The sequence below is a fragment of the Fimicolochytrium jonesii genome (genome assembly GCF_025526975.1).
Source record: "Fimicolochytrium jonesii strain JEL569 chromosome Unknown EV422scaffold_1, whole genome shotgun sequence".
Classification (NCBI taxonomy): domain Eukaryota; kingdom Fungi; phylum Chytridiomycota; class Chytridiomycetes; order Spizellomycetales; family Powellomycetaceae; genus Fimicolochytrium; species Fimicolochytrium jonesii.
The window spans coordinates 814,586-838,839 of record NW_026515668.1 but is presented as its reverse complement, the minus strand read 5'-3'; the positions used below and the strand labels follow the sequence as shown (position 1 = coordinate 838,839).

Here is a 24,254-nt window from a genome sequence, read left to right as displayed (position 1 = left end):
CGCGTGGACGGTTTGCCTTTCCTCTTCTCCTCACGGAAAAGTTTGACAACGCACCCACAGGGACGGCTGCATATATGAAGAGGGCGCAGCGCTTACGTTCCTCTTCAAACAGCGTAGCGATACAAAGGTGAAGACACCTCTCCCGTTGCTTACTTCGCAGGAGTTCGATCCTCAGTTATCCTTCTATCCATGGACGGCGATAACGTCCGGCGGACCTGTTCTGCAGCTGACGGACCTCGTCTGCCCCCCAAGCTCCTCCTCCAAGTCGCCACACACTGCGATGAGGTGACCGCGCTTTCCCTCCGCTATTGCTGTAGCTGGCTTTATCACCAACCACCCCAATTGGACCAAGTTTTTGTGCTTGCCACCGCCACTCGTTGTGAGGACCTGGCGCGGCGCAGTTCTGACTCGGAAACGTTACGGGCGCGCTACGACTTCAAGGTCGGCGTCTACAGACGCGATCCCACCCCTCTCCTCATTGCAATTAATGGCCCGTGGGAAGAATCGTTCCTTCTGGCGCTCCTTCGTGTGCTCATCTCCAGGACACCCGCGGACAAGGCGCAAGACATGGAAGATGCCTATGTGGCAGGCGTACACCTTGGTCGGCCCGTCAATTTACTTCGATTACTGGTCGAGGCCGGTACCAAAGACGCTGATCCTCACCAATATCATTACTCTTATGGGGACGAACTCCTTGACTCGCCTCTTCGCCATGCTTGTGTGACCGGTAACGTCGCCCTCCTGCATTTCATTATTCAGTACCAGGAGGAGCATTACCCGGAGCATTACAAGGAGGAGGATGACACCGTGCGCTCGGGCTGCCCCCACTGCAATTATGTAGGAGAACAAGACCATTGGCCTGTAACCTTACAGCGGACCGCTGAGGAAAGACAATGGGCGCCCTTCGAACGGTTGCTACAATCAGATTGGATCTGTGTTCGTTCGCTGCGGCGCAATAAGATTAGTTTGCCCCCAGTAGTTTTTGCGGCACTTTCTGAAAAATTTCCCTGCCGCACTTAGACCATTTTGATACGGCTTAAGGGGCTGGTCGTTCATTCTATGTACACCCTTTACAAGCGATCCAACGACCAAAGGTCGGCCATGCTGCGCACCAAGCTTGACCTTTTAAAGAATCGAAGCTCAGGCCTCCGGCAGACCACCGCCACGGTTACGGAAACACATTAGAAAGCTTTTCAGATACTGAACCGGGAACTGACAGAGAACCTGCCGGACAAGCAGAAAACGGACCCGGATCACATGGCGACGCTGGACGCGATCATGGATGCCATTGCCGAACTCGAGTCAGTAAGCGAGCAAATCCTCGGCCTCCTTCAATCGCATGTCGACCTCACCGAGAGACTTGAGAGCCTCGCTGCTCAAATTCTGGACGAGCTTAAATTACAAGAAGATCGGGTACGCATCAGGGCAACCTACCGGGACTTTGTGGGACAGCTACGTGATCGCCTTTGTGACGACATACAGTATATCTTGAATTGGGATCCGATGGGCTCAAAACACTTGGTTGGGAAGGTGTGACGTGGAACCGTGTCAAGGATAAGCTGGAGGTGGAGGCGCGGCGTCAGAAGTTGGAAGCCGGATTTCGGGGGCTATTTGCGGAGACGTTCGAGCGGGTACTGGGAGCACGTGGGTTGGAGAGAAAGGACTTCGATACGGTGATGAAGTTCAAGAAGGAGGCTGCGCAGTCGTTTCACAGTGGGGAACTGGACTTGGAGACCGCTCAAAAGCGGTTGAGGACGACTTTCCACCCGACCTGGCGGGCTACAAGCCGTATTTAAAGAGAGGGCTGAAGGCTATCACTTTGTTTCGCTTCCACGTATCTCCTTGGAAGACCTCGCAGTGCGTCTTGAGGCCGGGCTGTTGCAGGATCTTCACGAATTCCTCCACAGATGCTGTCCGAACCTTGGACTGTGCCCCCTTGCGCTTGTCCCACATACCGTTCACGAAGATGACCGCCATTCTTGGATCAAGTATCACGTATCGCTTTCCGCCCTCGCCATACTCGGGTCTCAATTGGGCCCCACCCGCTTTTTATCCGAGCGCTGCGACTCATCCTTAAGCGCCGCGCTGAGGTTATGCACTCTCAGATGCGGCAGGTACCTCGCAGGATGCGCCAGGTACACTCGTAGCTGCGCCAGGTTCAATGTCAGATGCATCGTAAGATGCGCCGCGTACACTCGTAGATGCCCCACGTACACCTGCACATCCTACTCAGAGGGTCTCAAAGTATGAAAAGAGCGAACTTGTACATTCGCGCTCCCGGGGGACACGGGGCAGGGGCGCTTAAGGGATGGACTCAAAATATCGTTAACAGCGTCAGCGCAAAGCGTTCCATGTGTCGCTCCGTGTTCTTCTTCCCTTGCGAATTCCGTTGCTTCGTTCTGTTTTTAACTTTTGAAAAAATACACCCCGCTCCGCCCTAAGCTCCGCTAGCTGTCATCGCGCGGGGCACCGCCGGGCATATGGATTCAAAAGGATGTGCGGGTCTATTGATCTCAGTTCCACAGAGTTCCGTCAATGACTCCGACGCGTCACAACTGAATTACTTGACCGGCTTGTCCTCCTTTTGTGGGCAAGGAATGCATACCCGCCCTTGCCACTGCCGCTCTTGAAAAAGATGTCTGCAGCGGTGATGGTAAGAGGGGGCGAGTGTAGGTAGATAGGTTTTGGTGCTGCTGAGCGTGTGGAGACTGGACGTGCGTAGGGTGAGGCGAGCTTGCGCCGTAGCTCAGACATCCTCCTCGGTTCCGGCAACGAGTCCTATCCGTTACGGAAGCTACGAAGGTCCTCGTTTTATTTCCGTTTTTTCCAGAATTGTGGTGGACGTGCAGGACGTGCTAACGCCTCGGACAGTGACGCCTCTTTCGCGTTTCAGGAATGAAAACCTATTGTGGCGCTGTCTGTCTGGTTGGATGGCGTAAATACATATTGCTCTTCCCGTTCTTGCAGTAGGCCTCCACCACCACGTAAGGTAATGCTATCTCAGACATCTTTGGTGCAAAAGTGTCCAGGTCACAGGAGCGGCGCACATGCACACTTTTGAGCGCGCTGAGAGCTCCATTGAAGGTGTTTGCAGCGGAACTGATCATCGCTCATCTGGTACCGGTAGAAGACGTACTTGAAGCTGGACACGAAAATGCCTCTCGTGGACGAGCTTCCTCTGATTGTCCTTGCGGGGATCGCGCAGCACCTGTCTCTCGGGGATTTTATTCGCTTGCGCTCCTGTGCCAGGAATCTACGTCACCGACTCCTCGCCGCTGATTCACGGCTGGGCGGGTTGAGTTTGATATGCGCGGAGTTGCAACGTATCTTCACATTGCCGTCCACGGTAAGTCTTTCTTTTCCTGTACGTGCCTTAGACTGAGAATTCATTTTCTCCTCCCAGTTACAAAAATATGAGGAGCTAGAAGGAACGTATGACGCGTTGCCAGGGTTCCTTTTTATTTCACCGAGCCGATGCGGACCCGGCTGCGAAATACTTTTCGAAGTCGATAACGACATTTTCATTGACGAGAGCGACGAAACGTTTTCGGAGAAAAGCGGGCAATGCACCATTAAGGTTATGGACTTCGCCGACTCGTCAAAGTCCATATACTTGACTGGTACAATTCGACTATCGTCTTGGAGGCAGTTTCTAGATGGGATGTCATTCTTTGATTATGCCATCTACATGCATACTGCTGATGGACGCTACGTACAAGTTTACCGAGGAGAACATGGCGACTACGACGAAGTTCACTCCGCTTTGCCTGCAATCGCAAGTCTCCTGCATACAACACATGAGGAACTAGCAGCGCTTCTCACATCAGCTTTTTCTTTCGAGAACGACATCTATACCGACGGTACGCAGAGCATAAATTGGACTCAGCTACAGCCAGACCTCCCGAACAAGCCTGAGGATGTTGCTATCGAATATGACTTGCAACAAAAGAGGCTAACACCTTGTTTACGACAAGCCTTAGCCCTAGTGCGTCCGCATTGGAATCCACGGGCGCGTGACAGTGATCGTAGCTTGTGTCAATGGATCCGTCAGAAAATTGATCTGAAGAGAGCTCGATCCAACCTTTTCTTCTTTCCAGGAGTCTTCCAGGCTCTTCACGACAATTGGCGCCTATTTCACGACACAAACCTACCGGACGGTATCAACCCAGAAGGCTTTGTGATGGACTGGATCAAAAGCAACATCGTTTTCACATCTTTCACCTGCGACAAGATAGCTTCAGAGGAAAATTGGCCGCATTCGGTTGAGCAACAGGAAATCTCCTTTAATGTGAACGGACCAGAGAACCAAGTCACCGTTAAAAGACTTCTCTGTTGCCCTAACCGCCGTGGAGGTTGGAACGAGCTGGTCGGCTGGTCGCAAGGTCATGGAACCCTATTCGAGGTTGTGGCAAACTCAACAAACCTAACTCTGGTTCTTGGCGCGCATTCGGTAGCGTTCCGGGACATTGTCGGATGTAGCGAAATGTGGCCGAACGCTGATGTTTTCATGCTTGCAATCGCTGCCTTGGCTCTTAGCTGCGTCGTGTGGCCATCGACGATTGCGTTTGACCTGCGACGTGTTTACATTGCCGGTGAAAATGAGACCCTTCTGCAGATTCCTCTTGAACCTCCGTTGCGAGTGCAACAAGCTCCGATGGCTACGGGCGATGTCTTATAAGAGCGGTCGGTTACGTTGATCATCAGTGCCACGGCAAGAGGAGCCCTTGGCCCGGGCGGACTCCCAACGGCCTCAACAATTGTATCAGCTCCTTCATTCTTGTAATCACACAATTGGTACTAGTCAATAAGCTTATTTGGGTGCACTGGGCCACTTCCCCGCTGCTTTTGATGCGACCCTACCCTAAGAAAAATTTCACCATCTACAACAAACTACTTCCTGCGGCGTCGTCGCTTCGCCCGCACACAATCCACCCCAAACTCTACACAAACCCCGCACGGATGACCTCCATCGCAAGCCACCTGCATCTCACGACAATTCCTACAGCGATCGTAAACACAATCCAGAGCCTCCTCCACACAAGCTGGACACGGTTGGCCTCCAGGGAACTTCCGTCGGCGCTTGGAACAGCCGTTACAAAGATTCATGTTCTTGTTCGTCACGTTTCTCCTCCTCGTCTGTCGGTACACACAAGCATCAGGAGAGTCACCGCAATTCCCACAAGGCGGTCCGCCTTTGTCACACGTTCGGTGAGAGTGACGACAAGGTGAACAGGCCAGTCTCTTCGGCAATGGGCGGTTCGGCTATGCAAGAGTTCGGCTATACAGTATATGCAGCCCTGTGTCCGTGGCTGTTGAGACCAGGAGGAAGCCCGCGGAGTCCTTGCAGCCTTGCAGCGAGCATCACGCGCGGGGGCTGTTTGGAGGAGAAGCTCCACGATGTGTTTGAACGTGCAGCCGGAGCGCGCAAGCGCGACGGTGGAGAGGGCGGGGACTCTACGTAGCCTTGTCCCGTCTGTCTGGGATCCTAGACAGTTTATCTCTTTTCTTCCCATATTTGAGCATCTGCTCGTCGATTGTACGTACGTTTTTGTTCTCTAGTCAAAATATCATTCTTCATCGTACAGTACAACGAGTTCTTTACACCGTCTCAATACAGTTCCTTGGATCCTATTCCTGCTCTCTAGTCAAAATATCATTCTTCATCGTACAGTACAACGAGTTCTTTACACCGTCTCAATAGAGTTCCTTGGAGGCTTTGTCGCCTCGATTAAAACACAGTATACGGATATTTAGCCGGCTAGGCCGAGCATTAGCACATAACCACAGAAACCTCCCGGGCTAACCCGCACGCAGCTAATCGGGTGGTTGTGCCACACCTTCAAGGTATGCTAAGTTGCTTATAGGTCGATTTTCAAGAACTCACTGGGCGGGTATTTAGCATGCGCCGTTCTTTATCGCTCCCTCCCTTCGGAAGTAATCCCACTATCTTTCAAAAAAGAAATATTAAAGAGATTTTACTCTTATACATAATGGTAGTTGCACGTCTCCAACAAGGAACATGGAATGATATCTGAGGTTAGGCGGCAGGGCTCCAAGCGACAATGAAAGAGTTGCCAAGTTAATGAATGAGGACTGCCTCGGGAGCACTGCCTTTCCCAGTCGTCTTGTGCCCATCAGAAAGACGGCTCGGATTCATGCATCGCCATCCTCGGCCATGTAAGCGTCCAAGGTGCTTCCCCATAAGTGCACCATATAACTTCCGAGATCTTTCGCTCGCTGCAAACCTTCTTCGGGCGTCATCCCGTTCTGCTTGTCGGTGTAATGGACCGGTAGGAACGTGCTTGACGGGTAAACTTTGTAGCCTAGCTTTTGTCCGTGTTCCGTCCGCAGCCGACGCCACGGCAGCTCATTTTCCAAAGTTTCACCTGTGACCGTAAGGAGTTTCGGGCCCGTGAGCTCCCAGGCCTCACCAGGGACCCGCAGTGCATCATTGGCGTGAATCGCGTCCAGGGTATATTGAATGGTGACAGATTCGGGAACGCAACCCATAATGCCGTTCGCGCGCAACGTTCCTCGGTACGTGCTGGATTCGTAGCCGATGAAGCACTCACGGCCCTCGTTGTCATTCTCGACTAGGTCAGTGAATGAGCGGATGCATTGGCCGTCTCCGTCAACGTAGACGCCACCGTAGTGATGTAAGACAACAAGCCGCCACACGTCGGCTGCACGCAGTAGGCTTTTGCGATCCGAAGACGTCAGATTGTATTCGAGCAGCCGGAGCTTATTTTTGACGAAATCGGTGAACTGCGGATCAAGGTCTCCTGAGTGGAAGAAATTCAGCAGGGTGTGTGGCTGCCATAGGATATATTTCCAGCCGCTGGAGTCGTTGTGAATGCGCTTGCACGATCTGAGGGGGCCTTTTGGCATCTCCGTAGCATCCCCAATCCACATTTGATGGAAGATGCGCGGGATCTTCCGGACTGCAACTTCCTCGTGGAAAGGGGCCGTTGCGTCTAGGTGGGCTACCGTATCAGACTCTGACTGGGCCTGGACTCGTGTGGAAGCTTCCGCATGCTGCGCGTAGCTGGCCCGCCCGTTTTCGTGGCAACTGGAAAACGGTACGTGAGCAAGCGCTCACAGGCGCAGAGAGAACAGTTAACCACGGAAATGAGATCCTACCTCTTTACAACATCACTACCCACCCGACCTTCGAATGAACTCGATGATGGACACAGCTGGGAAGCGAGCAGCAGTAGCCCTGTGACAAAAGCGGAAAGTACCAGCAGGAGACCAATTCTCATCCGGGGTGTCCTCAATTTCCCTAGCGGCGAAGAGAGCAAATCGTGCATGTCGCCGTGAGGACAAATGCGAAGAGAAGTAGGCGGGGTTGGATAGAGTTTGAGGGCAGGGAATTTGTGACAGGCTGTATAGAGATATAGGGAGGTACATACGTAGTGTGAATCTGGAGGTTTGGATACAGCACACGCGAGGCAGGTTGAGGACACCCGGGATGGGACGCGTCCGGGACGGAGCCCGCCCTAGCGAGGGTTTGTGACTTTGTGTAGGGGTGAAGAATGTGGCAGTTGCGAATGGGGGGGGACGAGGAGGTGGAGAGGGGTGGTGGGGGATGTCTCCGTGTCTGGTGCCGTCTGGCCAGATCCTGACCAAATTACACCCCCAATAATAGAAAATGCCATTTGCGCGGATTTAACGCGTCGGAGGCCATGGATGGTTCTTTTTGTTTGCTCATAACCCTAACCCTTAACCCTAACCCTACCCACCTTCCCCAGACTTCCCAGCTCCAGTTCGGGGCACGTCTCGAAATTCCCCAGGCTCCTCCTCTGGCTGAGGTTTCCAGTACATTCTCCCCCACAGACATTCTCACCAAACCTCCATTGCATGAACTCGCGAGGTCCCTCCAGGGGAGGTTCATTGGGAACCTCCACGAGCGCACACCGGCAGTAAGGCCGTCTGCCCCACCTGCAAAATAGCGATCACCAACCGGCCTGTTTCGGCAACATGTTCAGAGTCTGAGACATCGAGCATCAGCAAAAGCAGAAGAAGCCGAGCAAGCGGCGGCGCAAGCGGTGGTGCATGCAGCGGAGCAAGCCTCGGTAATGGTTGTAGAGGGCACTGAGGCGGGAATTGAGGATGGGTATGGCAGCGCGAGGGGGACCGTGGGAACCAAGGTAATGGGGTAATGGGTAATGAGGTAATTCCCAACATTGCGATCTCGATTCTACCCCTGAATTCTGAGACTGCGCACGCTAACTAAAACGGGTCTCCTTTCCAACTACGCCGTTCTCACACCTTCATTCTCTCTGCTGCAGGGTATGTGCCATAAGCCGTCTTCGCCATTGCATTGGCCCGTGGGGTGGTAGCGACGTTTCTGGATGCTGCAGAGGGTTCCCTTGCTTGTCTCGGAACCCCACCTACCAGTTCGTCGCGCACCTACCACTATCCGCAGACTACGTACAGTACACATACCACGATATACCCTCCCCTTTCTTTTCTTTCCGGTATGCTTTTTCCCCACGAAAACAGGTTAGGGTTAGGGTTAGGGTTCCGAGTTAGGGTTAGGGTTAGGGTTAGGGTTAGGGTTAGGGTTCATGCGACATTCAAGACTGGAAGGTCCAGGGCAGGTCCTGATGAGATGTCGATCAATTGCCAAGAACCTCCCGTCACCGAATTTCAAGGGAACCAACTTCGAGAATGACAAATGAAGGGATGCGCCGAATCTTCTTCCAGGCACCTCCAAAACGGACGTACTGTAGGCATTCTCATAATTGGGGGTGTAATCCGAAATCCGAAACCTTAGTAGCGCCGGCGTAAAAGACCGGCGTCAAATTACTAGCATTACATAACATCATACACCACCCATAATTCGTATTGGTCGGATACAACGTGCAGGCAACGGCGGAGATATCCGCAAACTTGAGATGCTCGCCGCTTGTCTCATCGTTTAGCGCAATACCTTCTTTTTCCGTTTCTTTCAAAGCTGCGAGTACCTCCTCTGCTCCCTCTTCAGCACTACATGAGACCTCATCCTCCTGCCCAGCTGCCTGATGGCTCTCCCATGCCACCGCACATTCAATCCTCGCCTTTCGCCTCTCTTCTTTCCGAACAGCTCTCCCTTCCCGCCACTCCCTTCTATTTTCCTTCCTCCCGCGTTTTTCCTCCCGTTCCCTCAGCCGTGCACTCAGCCTCTCCCTAAATTCCAACTCATACGCCTCCAAACTCAAATCCTCCTCATCCAGAAACACCCTCGCGCTGTCGTCCACATACATTCCATGCACAACTCTGCGGGTCCGGTTCAGCTTCTCCTGCTGCGCCTGCAACGCCAACCGCGCCTTCGTCGTCCATGCCTTGTCGGCAAGCTCAAACATTGCCCTTCTGCGGAGGGATTCCAGTTTTTGCTCCTCGAGCGAGATGATCCGCCACAGTTCCGCGACGCACTCCTCGGTGGACAGGTGTTTGAGCCCCAAGCTTCTTCGAGGGCTGAGGTTGTCTCTGTTGTGAAGTAGCCGGTCTGGGAGTGTACGGGATCCAGGCCTGGCCGTGACGGGCTGTGGTGGGTTGTAGTGGGGCTGGGACGGATGGGAAAGCCCTGGCGCCGGCGAGAACTGGTGCGGGACGGTCGAGGTGTGGAGATTGCAGGGAACGGGCGAAGGGTTATTTGCGTTTCTTTCTCAACTGTTTCTGATGTGAGCGGCCGGCGATTGACGGACCATCTTAGAGGTGTGAATGTCCGATTCGGGCTGGCCATGTTGTTTGTCTTGTTGCAGCAGCTCATTGCCAGTCAATGAAGATCACTTGAAACTTCGGCAAACGCCCGTTTTGTCATTGCCGTGTGAAGCCTGGTATATATACTGTATAAGGGCTCCGCACAAAATGACAGGATCGGAGTGCGCTTACAGTATGCGTGACGCTGCACTGCCTCGTTCCGAACGTTTCTCCGTCGTCGTCGTTTCTTGAAGGCGAAGAGATCCATCTCTGACATCTTGCGCTGTTGAGCGCAAGCGGTTCTGTCGAGATGTCCTTATTCCGGAGCCTTCAATGGGGCTGCTCAGTTCGTAGTCCGCTCATTTCACACAACGTCCGTCGCCCACAAGTAGCGTTTTGTTCCATCCTCGCCAAACCGGCAGCTGCCATCCACACTGTGACGTTTCGACTCATTGAATACCGCCAATCGGCATGCTTCCCCTCAACAAACCCACCAACTTTCCAAAGCATCACAAGTCGACTCGGCGCCCGACAGTTCTCTAACAATAGCAACCCATTTCGAACGGTCGTACACTTTACGTTCGCCTCTTTCAAACGCACCACTCTCCTTACCAAAAGCGTCCGCCTTGCAAAGCCCGCCACGCCGTTGTCTGTATCTCCCGCAACAACTACGCACACTCGAGGCGTCAGATCAAACTGGTATCAACCCGCAAACACAGGGTTTGGGAGCACCTGGGGCCGGGCGTCGTATGGGCGAGGCAAGGACCCGTTTTCGGGGGAGACGGTGCTATATGGGATTATCAGTGTCAACGTTGTGGGTACGTCCTCTTCGTCTTCCCTTGCGTCAATCTAGCATCCGTGTCTTTCTGTGAAACTGACCCGACTTCCTGCAGTGTTTCTGATGTGGATGTACGCTAACGCAAACTCGAAGCAGTATGGCGACCATAAATGGTTGAAATTCATGCGGGAGAACTTCTTGCTGAATGCGCACAACTGTATCGATCTGGGGAGATGGTGGACAATGTTGACTTGCGCTTTCAGTCATAGCAATCTCATGCGTGAGTGTTGCGGTAGAGGGGTGCTATAGGATAGGGGCGGTTGGGCATATCAAGGTGCTTGTGCTAACGATGCCCCTGCTGGTTCGATCCTGTTTTCGAAGACATCCTGCTCAACATGTTTGTGTTGTACAACTTTGCTCCATCCGTAAGTTACCCATGCATCGCTCAGCCGCTCTTCCCGATTGTACAGTATACCAACTCTCTTCCATAGGTAATCGAAATAGTCGGCCCCCGCAACTTCCTCGGCCTCTACCTCCTCTCCGGTCTCGCCGCCTCCGTCGGCTCGCTAATCAACCAAGTCAACACCGCTCGACAACGCGGACCACCCACCTACTCCCTCGGCGCCAGCGGCTGCGTCACCGGTGTGACGCTCCTCTTCGCATTGACGTATCCGCGCGCCAGCGTCTATCTTTTCGGGTTGGTCCCCGTCCCCGCGATCATTGCGCTTGGTGGGTTTGTGGCGTATGATGCGTATAAAAGTTATACGGGGACCAGTGGGGGAACGGATACGGCGGGGCATTTAGGGGGTGCGGCAATGGGTGCGGCTTATTGGTGGTTCTTGGTTCGTAGAGGCAGGTTTTAGATAGGCGTAGGGGTCCGTCGATGATGACTTCCGCAGGTGAGTCAGAATGTACATGTAGGCCGATGCGGACTTTTAGTGATCGGAGACTTTGCCATCACATCTCAGTCCTCTCGAAAATACCGTTGCATGGTCATGTCAACAGGGTTAACACATTGAAAATAATGATACATGGGAAAATATACAAAAAGGTTGCGGAAATCTATCTGGTGCCTAGAACTCGAACGGGAACAGAAGGCGACAAAGCTCTCTACAACCTAATCAACGTCCATCCGATCGTCCTCGCCTTCAGCTTTCGGGGCCTCCGGTTTAGGCGTAGCAGGCTTCTCATCCTTCTTCTCCTCCTTCTTAGGAGCCGGTTTAGGCCTGCTCAAGATCGGGTTCACTACCAAATGCAAACTCTCCCTCTCCCTGTGCAGCTGATCGATGCTAACAGCCGGGTCCTGGTGTTTAGGCGTCTCGTTGCTTTTCGCAATGGCATCGTTCAACCAGCTGAGTTTCGCCTGGCATTCTTTAACGACCTTCTCGAGATCCTGTTTTGGGATGTGCGCGTAGCGATCGTCTCCCGCGGTGGTGTTGACGATCGCCGAGTTGATGTATTCGCGGAGCTGCCTTTCGGTGCGCGGGCGTTCCTCATGTTCAAGGAACCGCTTCTTGACCGGATCGCCCGATTTTCGGAGACTGTTGAGCTTCTCGGTGTACGTGCCTTTGCTCGCTGTGTCACCTTCCTCGGTGTAGAGCCACTCCTCCATATCATTCAGGTTTTTCAGGAAGGCCGCGCGGTTCGCTTCGGTGATATACTCGCTCCACGCCATCTCAAGCTTGGATCTTGTGTCGTACACGTACTCTTCGAGGTTATTGCGAGCCTCAGCGGTATCGATGATGAGACGGTCGTTGGCAGCCATCTGTCCCTCGGCGTCCTTCCATTTGTTTAACAGCTCGACGGGTGCTGCTGCCGTTTTGTTTGTGATGGTCAAGTCGTGTTTCTTGATCAGGCGCTTGGTCTTGCTGGCATCAGGAGTAGAGGGTGAGTCGATGTCCATGCCATCCTCCTTCTTCGTCTCCTCCTTTCTCGATTCGTCTGTCACAGGAACTAGCTGCTCCTCAATCTGGCTCGCGCTGTCGATCACTACCAGCCCGTTGCCATCCAACCGTGCTTTGACTTTTATGATCGCTTTCGCTTCTCCACCTTCCGTCTGCTCAGTCGTGCCGCCGACTTTCTTGATACCCTTCAATGTCCACGTGCCGATCGCTGCACCCAAACCTTCGGGATATGCCCGCTCGGCGCGGGTCGCGCTGTATGCGGCTTGGATGTCAAGCGCCACCAAACCGTTGCTCTTGGACAGCTCGCTGTCTTTCAGGACTCGGTAGAAGGTCATGATCTACGAGGAGTGATGGTTAATCCATGAACTATGTATGAAATCAGGGTCGTGACGCAAGTACCTTCGAGCTGGGAATCGCATTGCCCACGGGGAAGGCTTCCATGACGGTTTCAGCCTTCTCACCAGCTTTCGGGGCCGGTGCAAGAGCAGCATCCCATGACAGCGAGATAGGGTATCCATTCCAGTCCTGGACCGCAAAGTCGCGCACTTTGAAAACGGGCGAAATCATTGCACATTGAAGAGCACATCCACGTGCCACAGCCTCGTCTTGATTGAGGGTAGTAGACAGCTTCTCGGGGCCAAACAGATCCGCCAAAGTTTGCTTTACAGAGGGAACTCGAGTGCTGCCTCCGACCAGCTCCACGAAATCGACCTCGTCTGGCCCGACGCCAGCAGCGTCGAGGGCGGATCGCAGGGGAACATAAAGACGTTCGACTAGGGCGGCAGCCCACTCCTCGTAGTCAGATCGCTGCACTTGAGCAGAAACATCCTTGTCATCCATTAAACATTCAACGTTGAGAACGGTGACCGCGTTAGCAGACAAGATCTTCTTGACCTTCTCGCACCCTTGCCGCAGGCGGAAGATCGCTTTGGGGTTGCTTTGGATGTCGATCTTATATTTGGCGGAGAACTCTTTGGTGTAATGCTCCACCAACACCTCATCAAAGTCCCGTCCACCAAGGTTGCGGTCATATGCCGTCCCCTTCACAATCAGCTTTCCCTTGACATAGGACACCACCGCAACCTGAGTGGATGAATAACCCAGGTCAAAGAAGACCACAATCCTGGGTTTGACGTTGCTGTCAGCGGGATCCGGAAGGTCCGTCTTCGTGATACCATAACCAAGAGCAGACGCGGTAGTGTCATTGACGACCTTCAGGATGTTGATACCAGCAACGTCCGCGGCATCCAAAAGCGCCCTTCTCTGATGGTCCGTGTACCATCCAGGGCAGGATATCACAGCGTCCGTCACCGCCGTTCCGATTTCTTTGCTCGTAAATTCTTTGACCTTTGTGAGAAACATTGACGCGATTTGGGTGAAGGTGTATTGACGCTGATCATCTTGATACCACACGGATGCGGCAACCTCGCCGCGTTCTCCCTCCACAAGATTGACATTGATAAACTTTTTGTCGACCTTGATATCCGGATCCGAGTACGGGCGGCCAAGCAAGCGTTTGAGGCCAGATACCGTGTTTTTGAAGTTGGAGATTTCCTGTGTTTTGGCGCTTTCGCCGAGATAACGCTGCTTTTCACCAAAAGATACGAGGGACCTAAAAGAAAACGAAGAGATGAACAATCGAGAAAGGCAGAGAAAAATTCGTGGGAAAAACATAATTGTGGTGATCAACTTCGAAGGCACGTCCAGCCTCAGCTCGTGAGCCCAAATTGCACCGCCACCAATGACCAGAAGCACTTACGGAGTTGCGCGGTTTGAGACTTCGTTGACGATCACGTCGATACCTCGATTCCTAGCCACGGCCACAACGGTGTTCAAGCTTCCAAAGTCGATTCCAACGACGGACATTTTGTTGGAAAGCGGTTCTTTGATGTTCTGTGGTTGTTGGGTACGCGGGCGCTTCTTCGTCTCTGTGCGGTCGGGGGTGCGTTCTCTTTCCCGACTGTCAAGATCAGTTGGGGCCGGCGATCTGGTGCGTTTCCGAGTATTGAGAAAGAAAGAACCGAGGACGACGCCGACGCCGAGGGCTCCCAAGAAAAGCTCCGCCAGTTTCGAAAAGCTGCTGAGTGGGGATCACGCAAAAGGAATCGCTGACGGAAGCAGCAGGAGCGAGATGAGATCGCGTTGAGATGAGAACGTGTTCAACCGACCGAGGAGAGCTTGCTACAACATCTCCACTGTCCATATGGGACGCGCGCTCCCGTGAAGACTGTGAACGCGTTTTTTCTTTTTCATGCCCGCGGGAATCTACTCGGGAATGGACTTGCTCGGAACACTTCAGTATTTCTTTTCCCATCGGATACATGCTTTTATCTTAAAAACAGTCTTCTGAGGGATGCATCACACGAAGCAAGGACCGTTCCCCGAGCTAGAGCCGCGCGGCAAGCTAGAGCAGCTCACCGATCGCAGACGCCAGCATTGACGAAGACACGAAACAAGCCAAAGCAGATGCACATCAGAAAGGTACAATCAAAGTATTTTGCTGATATCAAGCAAAAACCCTTTGCTAACATCATGACAGAATTTCCCCCTTATGTTCCAAAATCCATTGTTGGCACTCTCCAACGGCTGAAGGAAGGCCGCTCGGACTATGTGGAGAACTTGATCGCCTTTTACAAGCTTAGGTCGGAAGGTGCATTTGCCGGGCATGAGGATGAATGGGTTCTGATCCACGATCAGTCCATTGTCCGTTTTTTTCCAAGCGAAGATGATATCATGGAAGTGGTGGACGAACATCCTGGTGGTGCTTTTCAGCCGGTGAATGACAAAAATCTGCGAGGAGAGAAGAAGAGGGCTGTAGCGTGTATTCCAGGTGCCCAGGCAGAGCTTAAGGTATCACTTGTACTTCGTTGTATTCTTGAGCAATATCTATAACTTGCCTTCTGCAGGTTCCTTTGGAAGTACGAATTGACAACCTAAAGGGGCACGCTACAAATTTTAGCATTGAGGATGTCTGTTTTGATACAGGGTGTCCGCGCACGATTTGCAACACCATCATTTGATTCAACTTGGCAATCCGGCTACTACAATTGTGTCCTTCCAGGGTCTGGGAACAGGTTCGGGCACCTGTTTCCGTGCTACAGTGTCTGGCATCAATCCTGCTCAAACAAAATGGAGTCCGAAGTTGAGGATCGATCTCTGGAGTGAGGAGTCTAACGACGAGTGTCTGCTCGGTTTCGACATTTTGCGGCATTTTGCTATCGCATCTTTACCGATTGCCGGAACGCCAAGTCTACTCATCGCCTCTAACGAAGTGGCCTTGAAAACCAAACTAGGCGGCGTTGACGCGAATTGAGGCATACGTGTCGAGCGCCTATTCGGAAAACCGACTAATTGATGTTTGCATAAATGGGCAGATTCCGTTTTGGTTGACGGCTCGCTGTTGATGGGAAAGCGCCGGGGTTCTTTCATGAATGTATGCATGAATGTAAAGTAATAATGCAAATAAATCTTACAAGCTGATGGGTTGGGGACAGGCATGTCATGTCCTGCAACGTCTATGTACACGATTCTATTTACACAGGGGTCCACACTTCCTGAAAGACCCCTCAACTTGTGTGCGGTAATAGGCCATTAATTATCCGGAGCGTTGACCACGGTCGGATCAGCATTCGCCATGACCTCCGCCCACGGCTTCTCATCATAACAGGGCCGTCCATCGCACGTCCCCGTCACCACGACGCTCAGCCCCGGTCTCACAACAACCGTGGTGGGATCCAACACATCCATTGGAATCTCTCCCGGAACGACGGGGTTCGGCGTGCCCGGTCTGTGCACGGTCATGCGCCCGTCGTCGACGATAAAGACCATATCCCCCGCACAATCGAATTTCATCCCCGTGAGCGGTCGCGCGATGGCAGCGCCGATTATCCTCCGTCGCAGGACACGGGGCCGTTCGCTGGACAGGGTCGTGGCGCGGTCGGTATACACGGTCCAACTCGCGACGACGGAGATGGATCCCGGGCGTGGTGCGGCGGTGCCGTTGGCGTGCGGGCCGGTGATGGGGACGGTCTTTGGCGAGGGCCCTGTTCCAGGGCGGAAGAGGGAGACGACGATGCGGCGGTCGCTTTGGCAAATGTCGGCGACCTGCCAGCGGCCGAACCCGGAGGAGATCATTTCGATGATGTCGCCTTGGTCGGTGAGGTTAGGGCGGGTGGCGGGGACGCGGAAGATTTGGTTTTTGAGGCCGACGAAGAGGACGTCGTTGGTGTCTTTGTCGACGCGGACGATGCCGCTCAAGGGCATGTTGGGTGGTGGCGCCTCGGATGTGGCCGCCCCGCGTGTCAGACCGGTGTTGTCCGCTGTAGCAGAGGTCTTTGGAGCGCCGGTGGTGCTTTTGTTCGTTGCAAATTGATGCAACAGTGTCGGATCAAACAGGAGCCTCGTCTGTCCCGTAGCGACATCCGCCTTATAGAGCACATTGTACCTCGTGTCGGCCAGAATGACGTTGGTGCCGCTCTGTGACGCTACACCGTGAAATGATGCGCTGTCCTCAGGCAGAAAGCTGGACATGACCGACAGGAACTTTGAATTGGTGGTAATGGGTAGGATGTCGCTCGGAGTTTCTGCATCAGTGGACCGGAAGGAAACCAAGGTCGGAACGCCGGATCCGTTGACGAAGACATGCGCTGGTGGATTCGTCGAGAGGACTGTCAGATCTTCGATGGGGTAGCCGAGAGGCTTAGTGAATGCCGGTGTTGAGAGGAAGAGTAGGGCTGTCGCTGTAGCTGTAGCGAGCATCTGCCTCGTCGGTCCTGGTGGTAGCATAGTTGGTGTTTGCGCTATGTTGTGTGGTGTTGAACAAGACCAGTTCTCCAGAGAAAGTTACTTCGAGTGGATTGCAGCTGTCGTCGCACTGAACAATCGTTGCCACCGGCGATGCTAGGGCTGGCTACGCTTTTGCTGTATGTATGACGGAGTGGACAAGAATTGTAAGCGCGAGAGCTCCTGACGACCGAGCGAGAGCGACGACAGAAGGAGGGTGGAAAGTACAGTATAAGGAAGGGCCCGGTTGTCGACGGAACCTCCGCGACTCTTTTTCTACATTGTGGAAGTGACGAGGTTATTTGATTGTGAAACAGCGTTGATCAAGAGTTCCTTGTATTTAGGAAGGAAAAAAGGAATCCCGAGTCAAGCCAGGACTCAAGAGGGAGCGAATTGGAATGGTCCCATAATAACTTAACTCCGCCGCTGATGAGACGCGCGATGCAAGCCAGGGTCCCGGACCAACTATTTAACCCCGTCGAAAGACCTGAGACTCAACTTGAGACTTGAGACTTAAGTTAAGGAGGCGCCCATTCACTCAAATAAATAAAGAACGACGGCCGCTTGCAATTCAATTCAATCGCCTTTGCCAACTCACTGAAAGTGAGCATACGTACTCGACATTTGACATTCCCACGCCTTTCGACTCTCGCTGTGACGACCGCACATCCCCAACAAAAGTCATATACGGCTCGTCTAGTCGAAAAGGCACGCAGAGCAGTTCACCTTCTCCGTCAGCCGGCAAACATGGCGACATCGCGACCTGTATTGCAGGCACTCTATACGCTAGCAGCACTGGCGTTTGTCCTACTGGCCTTCTTGCAGGCTGTACAGGCAGGATTGGCAAAGGAGCAAAGGATAGAGCGAAAACGACTAGCGGATGAAGCGGACAAGAGCATATTCTTCATAAAGGGGCAAGTCGGTGAGGCTTTGAGAGAAGCCGATACTTGGATGTGAGCACTCCTTTGCTCAAATTGCCTTTTTTCGCAACTGCTCGAGACTGAAGCCCCTCTTTCTTCTTCTCCCAGCTTATTTTACGGCGCAAGCTGGTGTCCGTATACACAAAGGTACGTGCGGTGAGCTACAATATCCTGTTTCGTGCCGCAAAAGCTAATACCTTGACTCCCACCAGATTTACACCAAAATGGCTGAAAGTGCAGCAAGAGTTCGAGGCTCGCAACTACACCTCCTCCAACGTGCACATCGCCAAAATCGAATGCAGCATCAATGGCGATAGGGATTCCAACTCGCATCTTTGCGAAGTCGACGATGTGGATGCGTACCCGACGATCCTGCTTTTCGTCGATGGCAAACGGGTGGAGGAGTACATGGGCCAGGATGAGGTCAACGATGTCTTGAAATATGTGGAGGCGCAGGTTGTCGCTAGGAGGAAGTTGGATGAGACCGAGGGCAAGGTCAAGCCGGAGACGGTGAACCAAGAGAAGCACAAACAGGGTGCCGAGGAGGTAGATGAGGAGGAGACGGTGGGGGAGAAAGAGGGAGGGAAGGGCGCGGATAACAAACAGAAGCCGCGACCAGTCAAGCCATCATTAGATATAGCTGCTGGCATGAAGAAGCTCCATGGCGCGAACGCAACAAACATCGAGAACAATACATCGGCACCGAAGGAAGACCACAAATTGAAAGGATCACATTCAACTATCGATCAGCAGAAGGCGACCAACGCAACGCAAAATGCAGGACACGCATCGACCTCGGAGAAGGGAATAGACTGGTCGAAGCCATCTTCAGAGCAGAAGTCATCCAATGGAACGGAATCCCAGAAACACGTTCCAGCGTCGGAAAAGGAGTCTGCTGAGCAGCCACCTGCAGGGCAAGACAAAGTGTCTGAGAAACTGCCAGCAGGGCAGCACGAGGCGTTGGGCAAATCGCCATCAGCAAACGACACCATGGAAGCAATAGAATCCATAACAAACCGACCAAAAGCACCGCATCAGTCGGCGCATGCCGTCAGTAAGAATGCACCGTCCCGTATCGAGGTATGTATACAGATAACCGCCACGTGTGATTTCACAATCCTCAGATATAAATCTAAAAAACCTCATTCGCATCCACGCAGGACCCAACACCCGCATCCCCACTGCTCTTCCTCGGCCTGGTACTGACGTTCGGCGGCGTATCGGCCTGCCTGATCTTCTTTGGAATGAAGCTCATCTCGCAACGGCGGTCAAAGACTTATGCGCCGGTTGACACGTGAGTACGGTGTATTGTGTGTTGGATAGGACGGCTGGGACCTCCTGTTGGGAATCGGCGCTGACAATGTCTTCTTTTCTGTACAGGTCGGTGGAATATAGCAAGTTTGCATGATTACTAGCATCACATAACATCATACACCACCCATAATCGTAGTCGGATACAACGTGCAGGCAACGGCGTACACAACACACATCTAATTTATCCTCCCCCCTGACGCTATTCTGACGCTATTACTCGATGGAAATAGAAGTTCTTGTTCTCATATTTGCTTCTGGTCAACTCTACAACATACAAGAAGTAATGTCGCATATCTTGCGATGCACGCAGGTCCATGTGCCATCGCGGGTGGGAATAGCTAAATACGGGATACTAACTATCTAAGGAGACTAGAAAAGTTCACCACAACTGCGCATCAGCTAACCAGCCCGGACGATTCCATTGAGGTCGATGACCGTTGTGTCGTGAATATTGATGAATCAGGAAACGAAAGTTGGCGGTCAACTCTATTGGTCTATTGATTCTATAACCCTGCCTGATTCACGGACTACGCAAGGCACAAACACACTTAGAAACCGAGAAACGGCGCCGCCGCAGACGGTGACATTAATGGATATGGAAACGGTATTATGAGGGTACTGAACAACAATTGAAACAAACAATAGGAGGGGAACCGCAGGAACAACGGAAGTCCGCGTAAAAGAGGAAGGGCTGAATCAAAAGCAAGACGCCAATGTCCAGAGTCACAGAAGTCCCAAGCACACTGTCCATTCCCTTGCTGGCCCGGCCAGCGAAAGGAAGCTCTCCCACCTTGAGGCGCTCAATCACCTTCACACCTTGTTCTCAGCCGAATAATGCCCAGCCATCGCCCTCCCAAACGCGCCTTCATCCCTCTTCAACCCCTCCGCACCAGGCTTCGGATATACCACAGCACTCATCTCCTCCCCATACGCCTGATCGGGCGTCGCCGGCCGACTACTGACCGCCACGGGACTCCCCGCCAACCTCCGATGTCCCGCCCTCGCCTTCCGTTCCGTCGTCGCGCCGCTCTGTACCGACGACTCGCCGTCCGAGCTAACCATATCGTCCGGGTTGGGTTTGGCGCCGTTGGCGCGGGCCACCTTCCTCCGATGTCTTCGCTCAGCCCGCTCCTCCTCCTGCCGGTCGCGAATGTCGCTGAAATCTTCCGTTGACTCGAACTTAGAGTCCTTGTAAAGGTGCCGGTGGGGCATCACCCACAGCATGAGGGACTCGACGATGAGCGTGGCGACGCGCAGGAGCGCGGTGGCGGCGACGAGGGCGGTGAGGAGGGAGATAAAGTCGAAGACGCCGATGGAGCCGTCCTGTTCGAAGACGACGCGGATGCCGCGGCGGGAGACGTAGAGGATTGAGCCGTCGGGTTGGAAGATGGACTCGGTGGCTTTGTAGTCTGTGTTGGCGACTGCGGGTGTGAGGGAAGAGAGGTGAGAAAAAATGAGATTCATGGCGGTAAATCGAAGTTCGAGAACTGGAAAACATACTTCGCTCCGGTTTGTAACTGTAGCGGTATTGCTGCTTCCCTCTGACATTGGAGTAAATGATGGGTGCTGGAATCAAGGACGACAGTGTCAGTGATCGGCGAATTTGGCAGGATCGCCTCCGCCCACATCGCGAGAAAGTACTTACAGGAGATGACAAATCCATTAGTCCTCAGTGACTCCCCCTTCTGAGCGCCATCCGCAGTGGACTCCTGCTCCAACGAGCCCCAATCTTTAGTATTACAGTCCGCGGCCGCAAGCAAATCCCTCAACGGAAAGGTATCCAGATGATTCGTCGTGCTCTTGTTGGCACGGTACGCAGAGTCCCACGTCAATCGCTGCTCCAACGATGCGTTCCGGCCACGGCAAATTTCCATTTTGCCTTCCATGCTCACGGCGGGGATGGTTTTGGATTCAGGGCTGAGAAGGGACGAGCCGAATTGAACAAGAACGCCGTGGTCAAGCCGCAGACTGACGTCCTCGACGTTAGCGATGTAGAAGGTGGTGGAGTTGGCAGTCTGCTTGACCTCATCGAGGGACGGGGCGCGGCAGTTCGGGTCGGTTATATAGTTGGTGCAGGGCGCAACGGGCGGCGGGGTCTGGGTTAGCGTAACCCGGGTGGTGATGAACAGCGTGCCCAGCTCGCCGTCGTAGGGGAAGACGATCCGTTCAGCGGGCCAGTGGAGACAGCCTCCGAAGGCGGTTCGGGCCTCCAGGACGGGCGTGACCGAGCAATACGCGGGATCCGGCAGGCCCGCTGCGAGTTTCGCGCTTGATCTGACATAGCCTGTGCATGAGGTCGTTCACCATGAGCCTCCTTGTCCCGACCATATTCTCTCAAATCCACCTCCTCTGTCGCATCCACATACCGGCAGTCGGAGCAGACCTTTTCAGATACAGTTCCTGCGAAAAGATATTCCACAGGATATAGGCGAAGATGCAGGTACTGGAGCCATAGTAGAGAAGCCCTAGATATCTGTCTTTGACTTTCACAACTTTGTAGGTTGTGTAACCTGTTTGTTTGTGCAAGAAATGCTTTAGCGCGACGATTCACTACTGGGTTAAATGTAGAGACTCGAACAAAAAGACATACCAAGATAAACGTCCGGACTATGAGAAGCGAGTACAGAGCGGCGGGAGAAGAAGTATAAGTAGAGAGGTCGTCTGATACGATGCGCGACAAGGCACACTCTGACGGTGACTTACTCTGCGGCCCGAAACGCACTCCAATATGCTCCCATTTTCGCTAAAGCGTGCTATTCAGGGCTTGTCCCTCAGTTCCCGCCTGTGGGTTTATCTACTGGTCGGCCTAGCCTCTTCGCCGACGATGGTGTTGCAGATGCGATGCTGTCTGTTTGCCAAGCTTGCGGGCAGAACGGCGGCGTGCAGCCTTCCAGACTTCCATGGAGGCTTTTTAACGTTTTATAGCGTCTCCGTCATGGATTGTGATTAGCGATGTTACCAGCATCCAGCACTTTCGCGTTGGCGGCTTCCAGAACCCAGGCATTCGTCTCGAGAGCTCCGAGATTCCGGGGCTAAGCCACGCGTTCCAAACCGTACGCGTCAGCCTTCACAGGCGCTTCCATTAGTGCTTCTGAAGCAGAATCTTCGGTTAGTGTCACAGAATCCATTCATAACGTATTTTCAAATGAACTCTTCTTATGTATGTACACTGGCAGAAAAAACCAGAGCTCCACCATTGACAAACTCCAAAGCTCACCGAAAGTCGTTTGTAGGTGGTCTGCGCGACTGTTTAGGGTTGGAACATTCGCAGAGTAGTCCGCTGCACGCCTGAGTACGACCTTGTCACTTTGAGGAAAGTCCCGGCTTTCTCAGCTCGCAGTAGACTCAAGTCTCGCGAGTCGCAGATCATATCAACGGCGGCCCCTCCGCTTTCGTACTCTTCCCTAGTGCCGCTGGCGTAGCATCAGCCCCGCCCGTCTCCACAACCACAGATGCCGCTCCATCACCACTCGCTCCTCCACCCTCCACCTCCCCATCAAGCCCATCAACTCCCTCTAAATCCAGCACAGCCTCATCAATATCATCCACAATGCCCACCCCGGCCGGCTCCTCATCCCATAGCAGAGGGTCGTTATCGCTATTCAGGAGCGCGTCATCGGAGAGGGAGGTGTATGACGGACCGCCGCGTGCCTGACTGCCGTTTCGAGTGAAATTGTTGAAGAAGCCGCTGCCGGATGTTGTCGATTTGTGGTTGGGTGCGCTGCTGCTGCCGCCGCTTTGGAATGGCAGTTTGGAAGCAATAAGTAAGTCATGCGGAGAGTGGCACACGCGTGCAAGAGGGAGCACCCCGCGTAACGCAGTCTAACTCACAATGGATTCAATACCCGCGCCGATCCGCCCGGTGAGGTGGTGGGCAGTGCTACTGAACCTTGCGTGTCGACAAAGTTGCGTCTTCGCGTGAGCCCGCTGAAGATGCGCGCGTCGCGTAGGGCCGCCAGCTGTCGTGGTCGCAGTAGCAAGATGTCCAGGAACCCCATTCCATCTGCAAGAGAGGTTGATATGACGAAAGGGTCAGCTTTCGAGGAGACTACGGACGGGACCGAGTTCGTCTCCTTACATAGTATCCCAGCAAGTATCCCAGTCAAATGTCCCACGAACGAGCTCCAGGGATATATGATGGATGAAATTCCAAAGATAATCCAGGGCAGATAATGCCCCAGGATCTCCCATGATCCGATATGTACATGCTCAAACGGCGGCCTGCCCTGCCAGGCTTCGACGGTCATCAACGCGAATATCAGCCCAGATAGGCCCAACGAGCACTGTTGTCCAATAGCCTTGATGATCACGCCTATCACACCGCCAACGATAATGTACAGAAAGCTGGCGACAAGAGCCAGGATTATGCCGACGGCGTGTAGGAACTGAAACGTCCCCAAATCCCGCTCCAGTGGACCCGCCACTGCCGGAAACACAAACATGTTTCCAATGAGGTGGAAGATATCTGTATGCGTAAAGTGGTTTGTGAACAGTTTGGGAAAGCTGGAGAGCGGCGAGCTGAAGTAGGCCGGCGACTGCAGACAGAAGTTGTCCGTGAGGGAAAATAGGATGTTGAGGAGGTGGATGAAGACGCAGAGGCCGATGATGATGGTGGTGCCGAGGGTGAGGGAGGTAAAGTAGAGTGTGATCTTCTGCAAGGCGGTCCTGAAGATGGACGTGCCGCTGCGGCCACCTCCCGTGGGATGCTGTGAGGTGTAGGTGGAGGTGCTTGGCGCACCCCGCTGTGGCGAGGGAGGCAGCTGAGTGGGCATGGCGGGACGCTGGGCCTGTCTTCCCTTTGCGGTGATGTTGGACTGGAAAGCCGTCGTCGTCTGAAGCCTGAGTTGAAGTTGAGGTGAGAAGAAGGAGGGG

The 24,254-nt window shown here is 53.4% G+C and overlaps 10 protein-coding genes across 10 annotated transcripts; 4 read left to right on the top strand and 6 right to left on the bottom strand.

Moving 5' to 3' along the window:
• Positions 1 to 189: 189 nt before the first annotated feature.
• Positions 190 to 1,796, top strand: EV422DRAFT_562875 (uncharacterized protein; the record flags this gene model as incomplete). Its single annotated transcript, XM_053072002.1, has 4 exons — positions 190 to 807; positions 1,021 to 1,167; positions 1,240 to 1,456; positions 1,531 to 1,796. 4 exons carry the CDS (start codon positions 190 to 192, stop codon positions 1,794 to 1,796), a joined length of 1,248 nt encoding a protein of 415 aa, XP_052930066.1.
• Positions 1,797 to 2,864: 1,068 nt separating this feature from the next.
• On the top strand, positions 2,865 to 4,898 carry EV422DRAFT_12169 (uncharacterized protein). Its single transcript, XM_053064677.1, has 2 exons — positions 2,865 to 3,346; positions 3,404 to 4,898. Exons 1-2 carry the CDS (start codon positions 3,155 to 3,157, stop codon positions 4,676 to 4,678), a joined length of 1,467 nt encoding a protein of 488 aa, XP_052930065.1. The 5' UTR covers positions 2,865 to 3,154; the 3' UTR covers positions 4,679 to 4,898.
• Positions 4,899 to 6,153: 1,255 nt separating this feature from the next.
• Positions 6,154 to 7,262, bottom strand: EV422DRAFT_502567 (nucleotide-diphospho-sugar transferase; the record flags this gene model as incomplete). The annotated part of the gene is made up of 2 exons (XM_053068278.1): positions 6,154 to 7,069; positions 7,141 to 7,262. The coding sequence occupies 2 exons, from the start codon at positions 7,260 to 7,262 to the stop codon at positions 6,154 to 6,156; spliced, it is 1,038 nt and encodes a 345-aa protein (XP_052930064.1).
• A 1,479-nt stretch (positions 7,263 to 8,741) lies between these two features.
• EV422DRAFT_502566 (uncharacterized protein) lies at positions 8,742 to 9,692 on the bottom strand (the record flags this gene model as incomplete). Its single annotated transcript, XM_053068277.1, has 2 exons — positions 8,742 to 9,584; positions 9,690 to 9,692. 2 exons carry the CDS (start codon positions 9,690 to 9,692, stop codon positions 8,742 to 8,744), a joined length of 846 nt encoding a protein of 281 aa, XP_052930063.1.
• Positions 9,693 to 9,994: 302 nt separating this feature from the next.
• On the top strand, positions 9,995 to 11,325 carry EV422DRAFT_562873 (uncharacterized protein; the record flags this gene model as incomplete). The annotated part of the gene is made up of 4 exons (XM_053072001.1): positions 9,995 to 10,502; positions 10,578 to 10,742; positions 10,844 to 10,887; positions 10,954 to 11,325. The coding sequence occupies 4 exons, from the start codon at positions 9,995 to 9,997 to the stop codon at positions 11,323 to 11,325; spliced, it is 1,089 nt and encodes a 362-aa protein (XP_052930062.1).
• A 170-nt stretch (positions 11,326 to 11,495) lies between these two features.
• EV422DRAFT_552210 (heat shock protein 70 family) lies at positions 11,496 to 14,592 on the bottom strand. Its single transcript, XM_053071870.1, has 3 exons — positions 14,126 to 14,592; positions 12,766 to 13,978; positions 11,496 to 12,704 (listed from the first exon to the last, which is right to left on the bottom strand). The coding sequence occupies exons 1-3, from the start codon at positions 14,230 to 14,232 to the stop codon at positions 11,580 to 11,582; spliced, it is 2,445 nt and encodes an 814-aa protein (XP_052930061.1). The 5' UTR covers positions 14,233 to 14,592; the 3' UTR covers positions 11,496 to 11,579.
• Positions 14,593 to 15,737: 1,145 nt separating this feature from the next.
• EV422DRAFT_511513 (uncharacterized protein) lies at positions 15,738 to 17,512 on the bottom strand. Its single transcript, XM_053069016.1, has one exon. The coding sequence runs from the start codon at positions 17,149 to 17,151 to the stop codon at positions 15,958 to 15,960; it is 1,194 nt and encodes a 397-aa protein (XP_052930060.1). The 5' UTR covers positions 17,152 to 17,512; the 3' UTR covers positions 15,738 to 15,957.
• Positions 17,513 to 17,675: 163 nt separating this feature from the next.
• EV422DRAFT_511512 (uncharacterized protein) lies at positions 17,676 to 19,696 on the top strand. Its single transcript, XM_053069015.1, has 5 exons — positions 17,676 to 18,101; positions 18,177 to 18,215; positions 18,281 to 19,148; positions 19,229 to 19,362; positions 19,449 to 19,696. The coding sequence occupies exons 1-5, from the start codon at positions 17,896 to 17,898 to the stop codon at positions 19,474 to 19,476; spliced, it is 1,275 nt and encodes a 424-aa protein (XP_052930059.1). The 5' UTR covers positions 17,676 to 17,895; the 3' UTR covers positions 19,477 to 19,696.
• A 397-nt stretch (positions 19,697 to 20,093) lies between these two features.
• Positions 20,094 to 22,371, bottom strand: EV422DRAFT_11674 (uncharacterized protein). The gene is made up of 6 exons (XM_053064640.1): positions 22,086 to 22,371; positions 21,973 to 21,989; positions 21,749 to 21,892; positions 21,028 to 21,666; positions 20,883 to 20,948; positions 20,094 to 20,803 (listed from the first exon to the last, which is right to left on the bottom strand). Exons 1-6 carry the CDS (start codon positions 22,118 to 22,120, stop codon positions 20,193 to 20,195), a joined length of 1,512 nt encoding a protein of 503 aa, XP_052930058.1. The 5' UTR covers positions 22,121 to 22,371; the 3' UTR covers positions 20,094 to 20,192.
• A 110-nt stretch (positions 22,372 to 22,481) lies between these two features.
• EV422DRAFT_11677 (uncharacterized protein) lies at positions 22,482 to 24,254 on the bottom strand. The gene is made up of 3 exons (XM_053064641.1): positions 23,461 to 24,254; positions 23,214 to 23,385; positions 22,482 to 23,118 (listed from the first exon to the last, which is right to left on the bottom strand). Exons 1-3 carry the CDS (start codon positions 24,152 to 24,154, stop codon positions 22,749 to 22,751), a joined length of 1,236 nt encoding a protein of 411 aa, XP_052930057.1. The 5' UTR covers positions 24,155 to 24,254; the 3' UTR covers positions 22,482 to 22,748.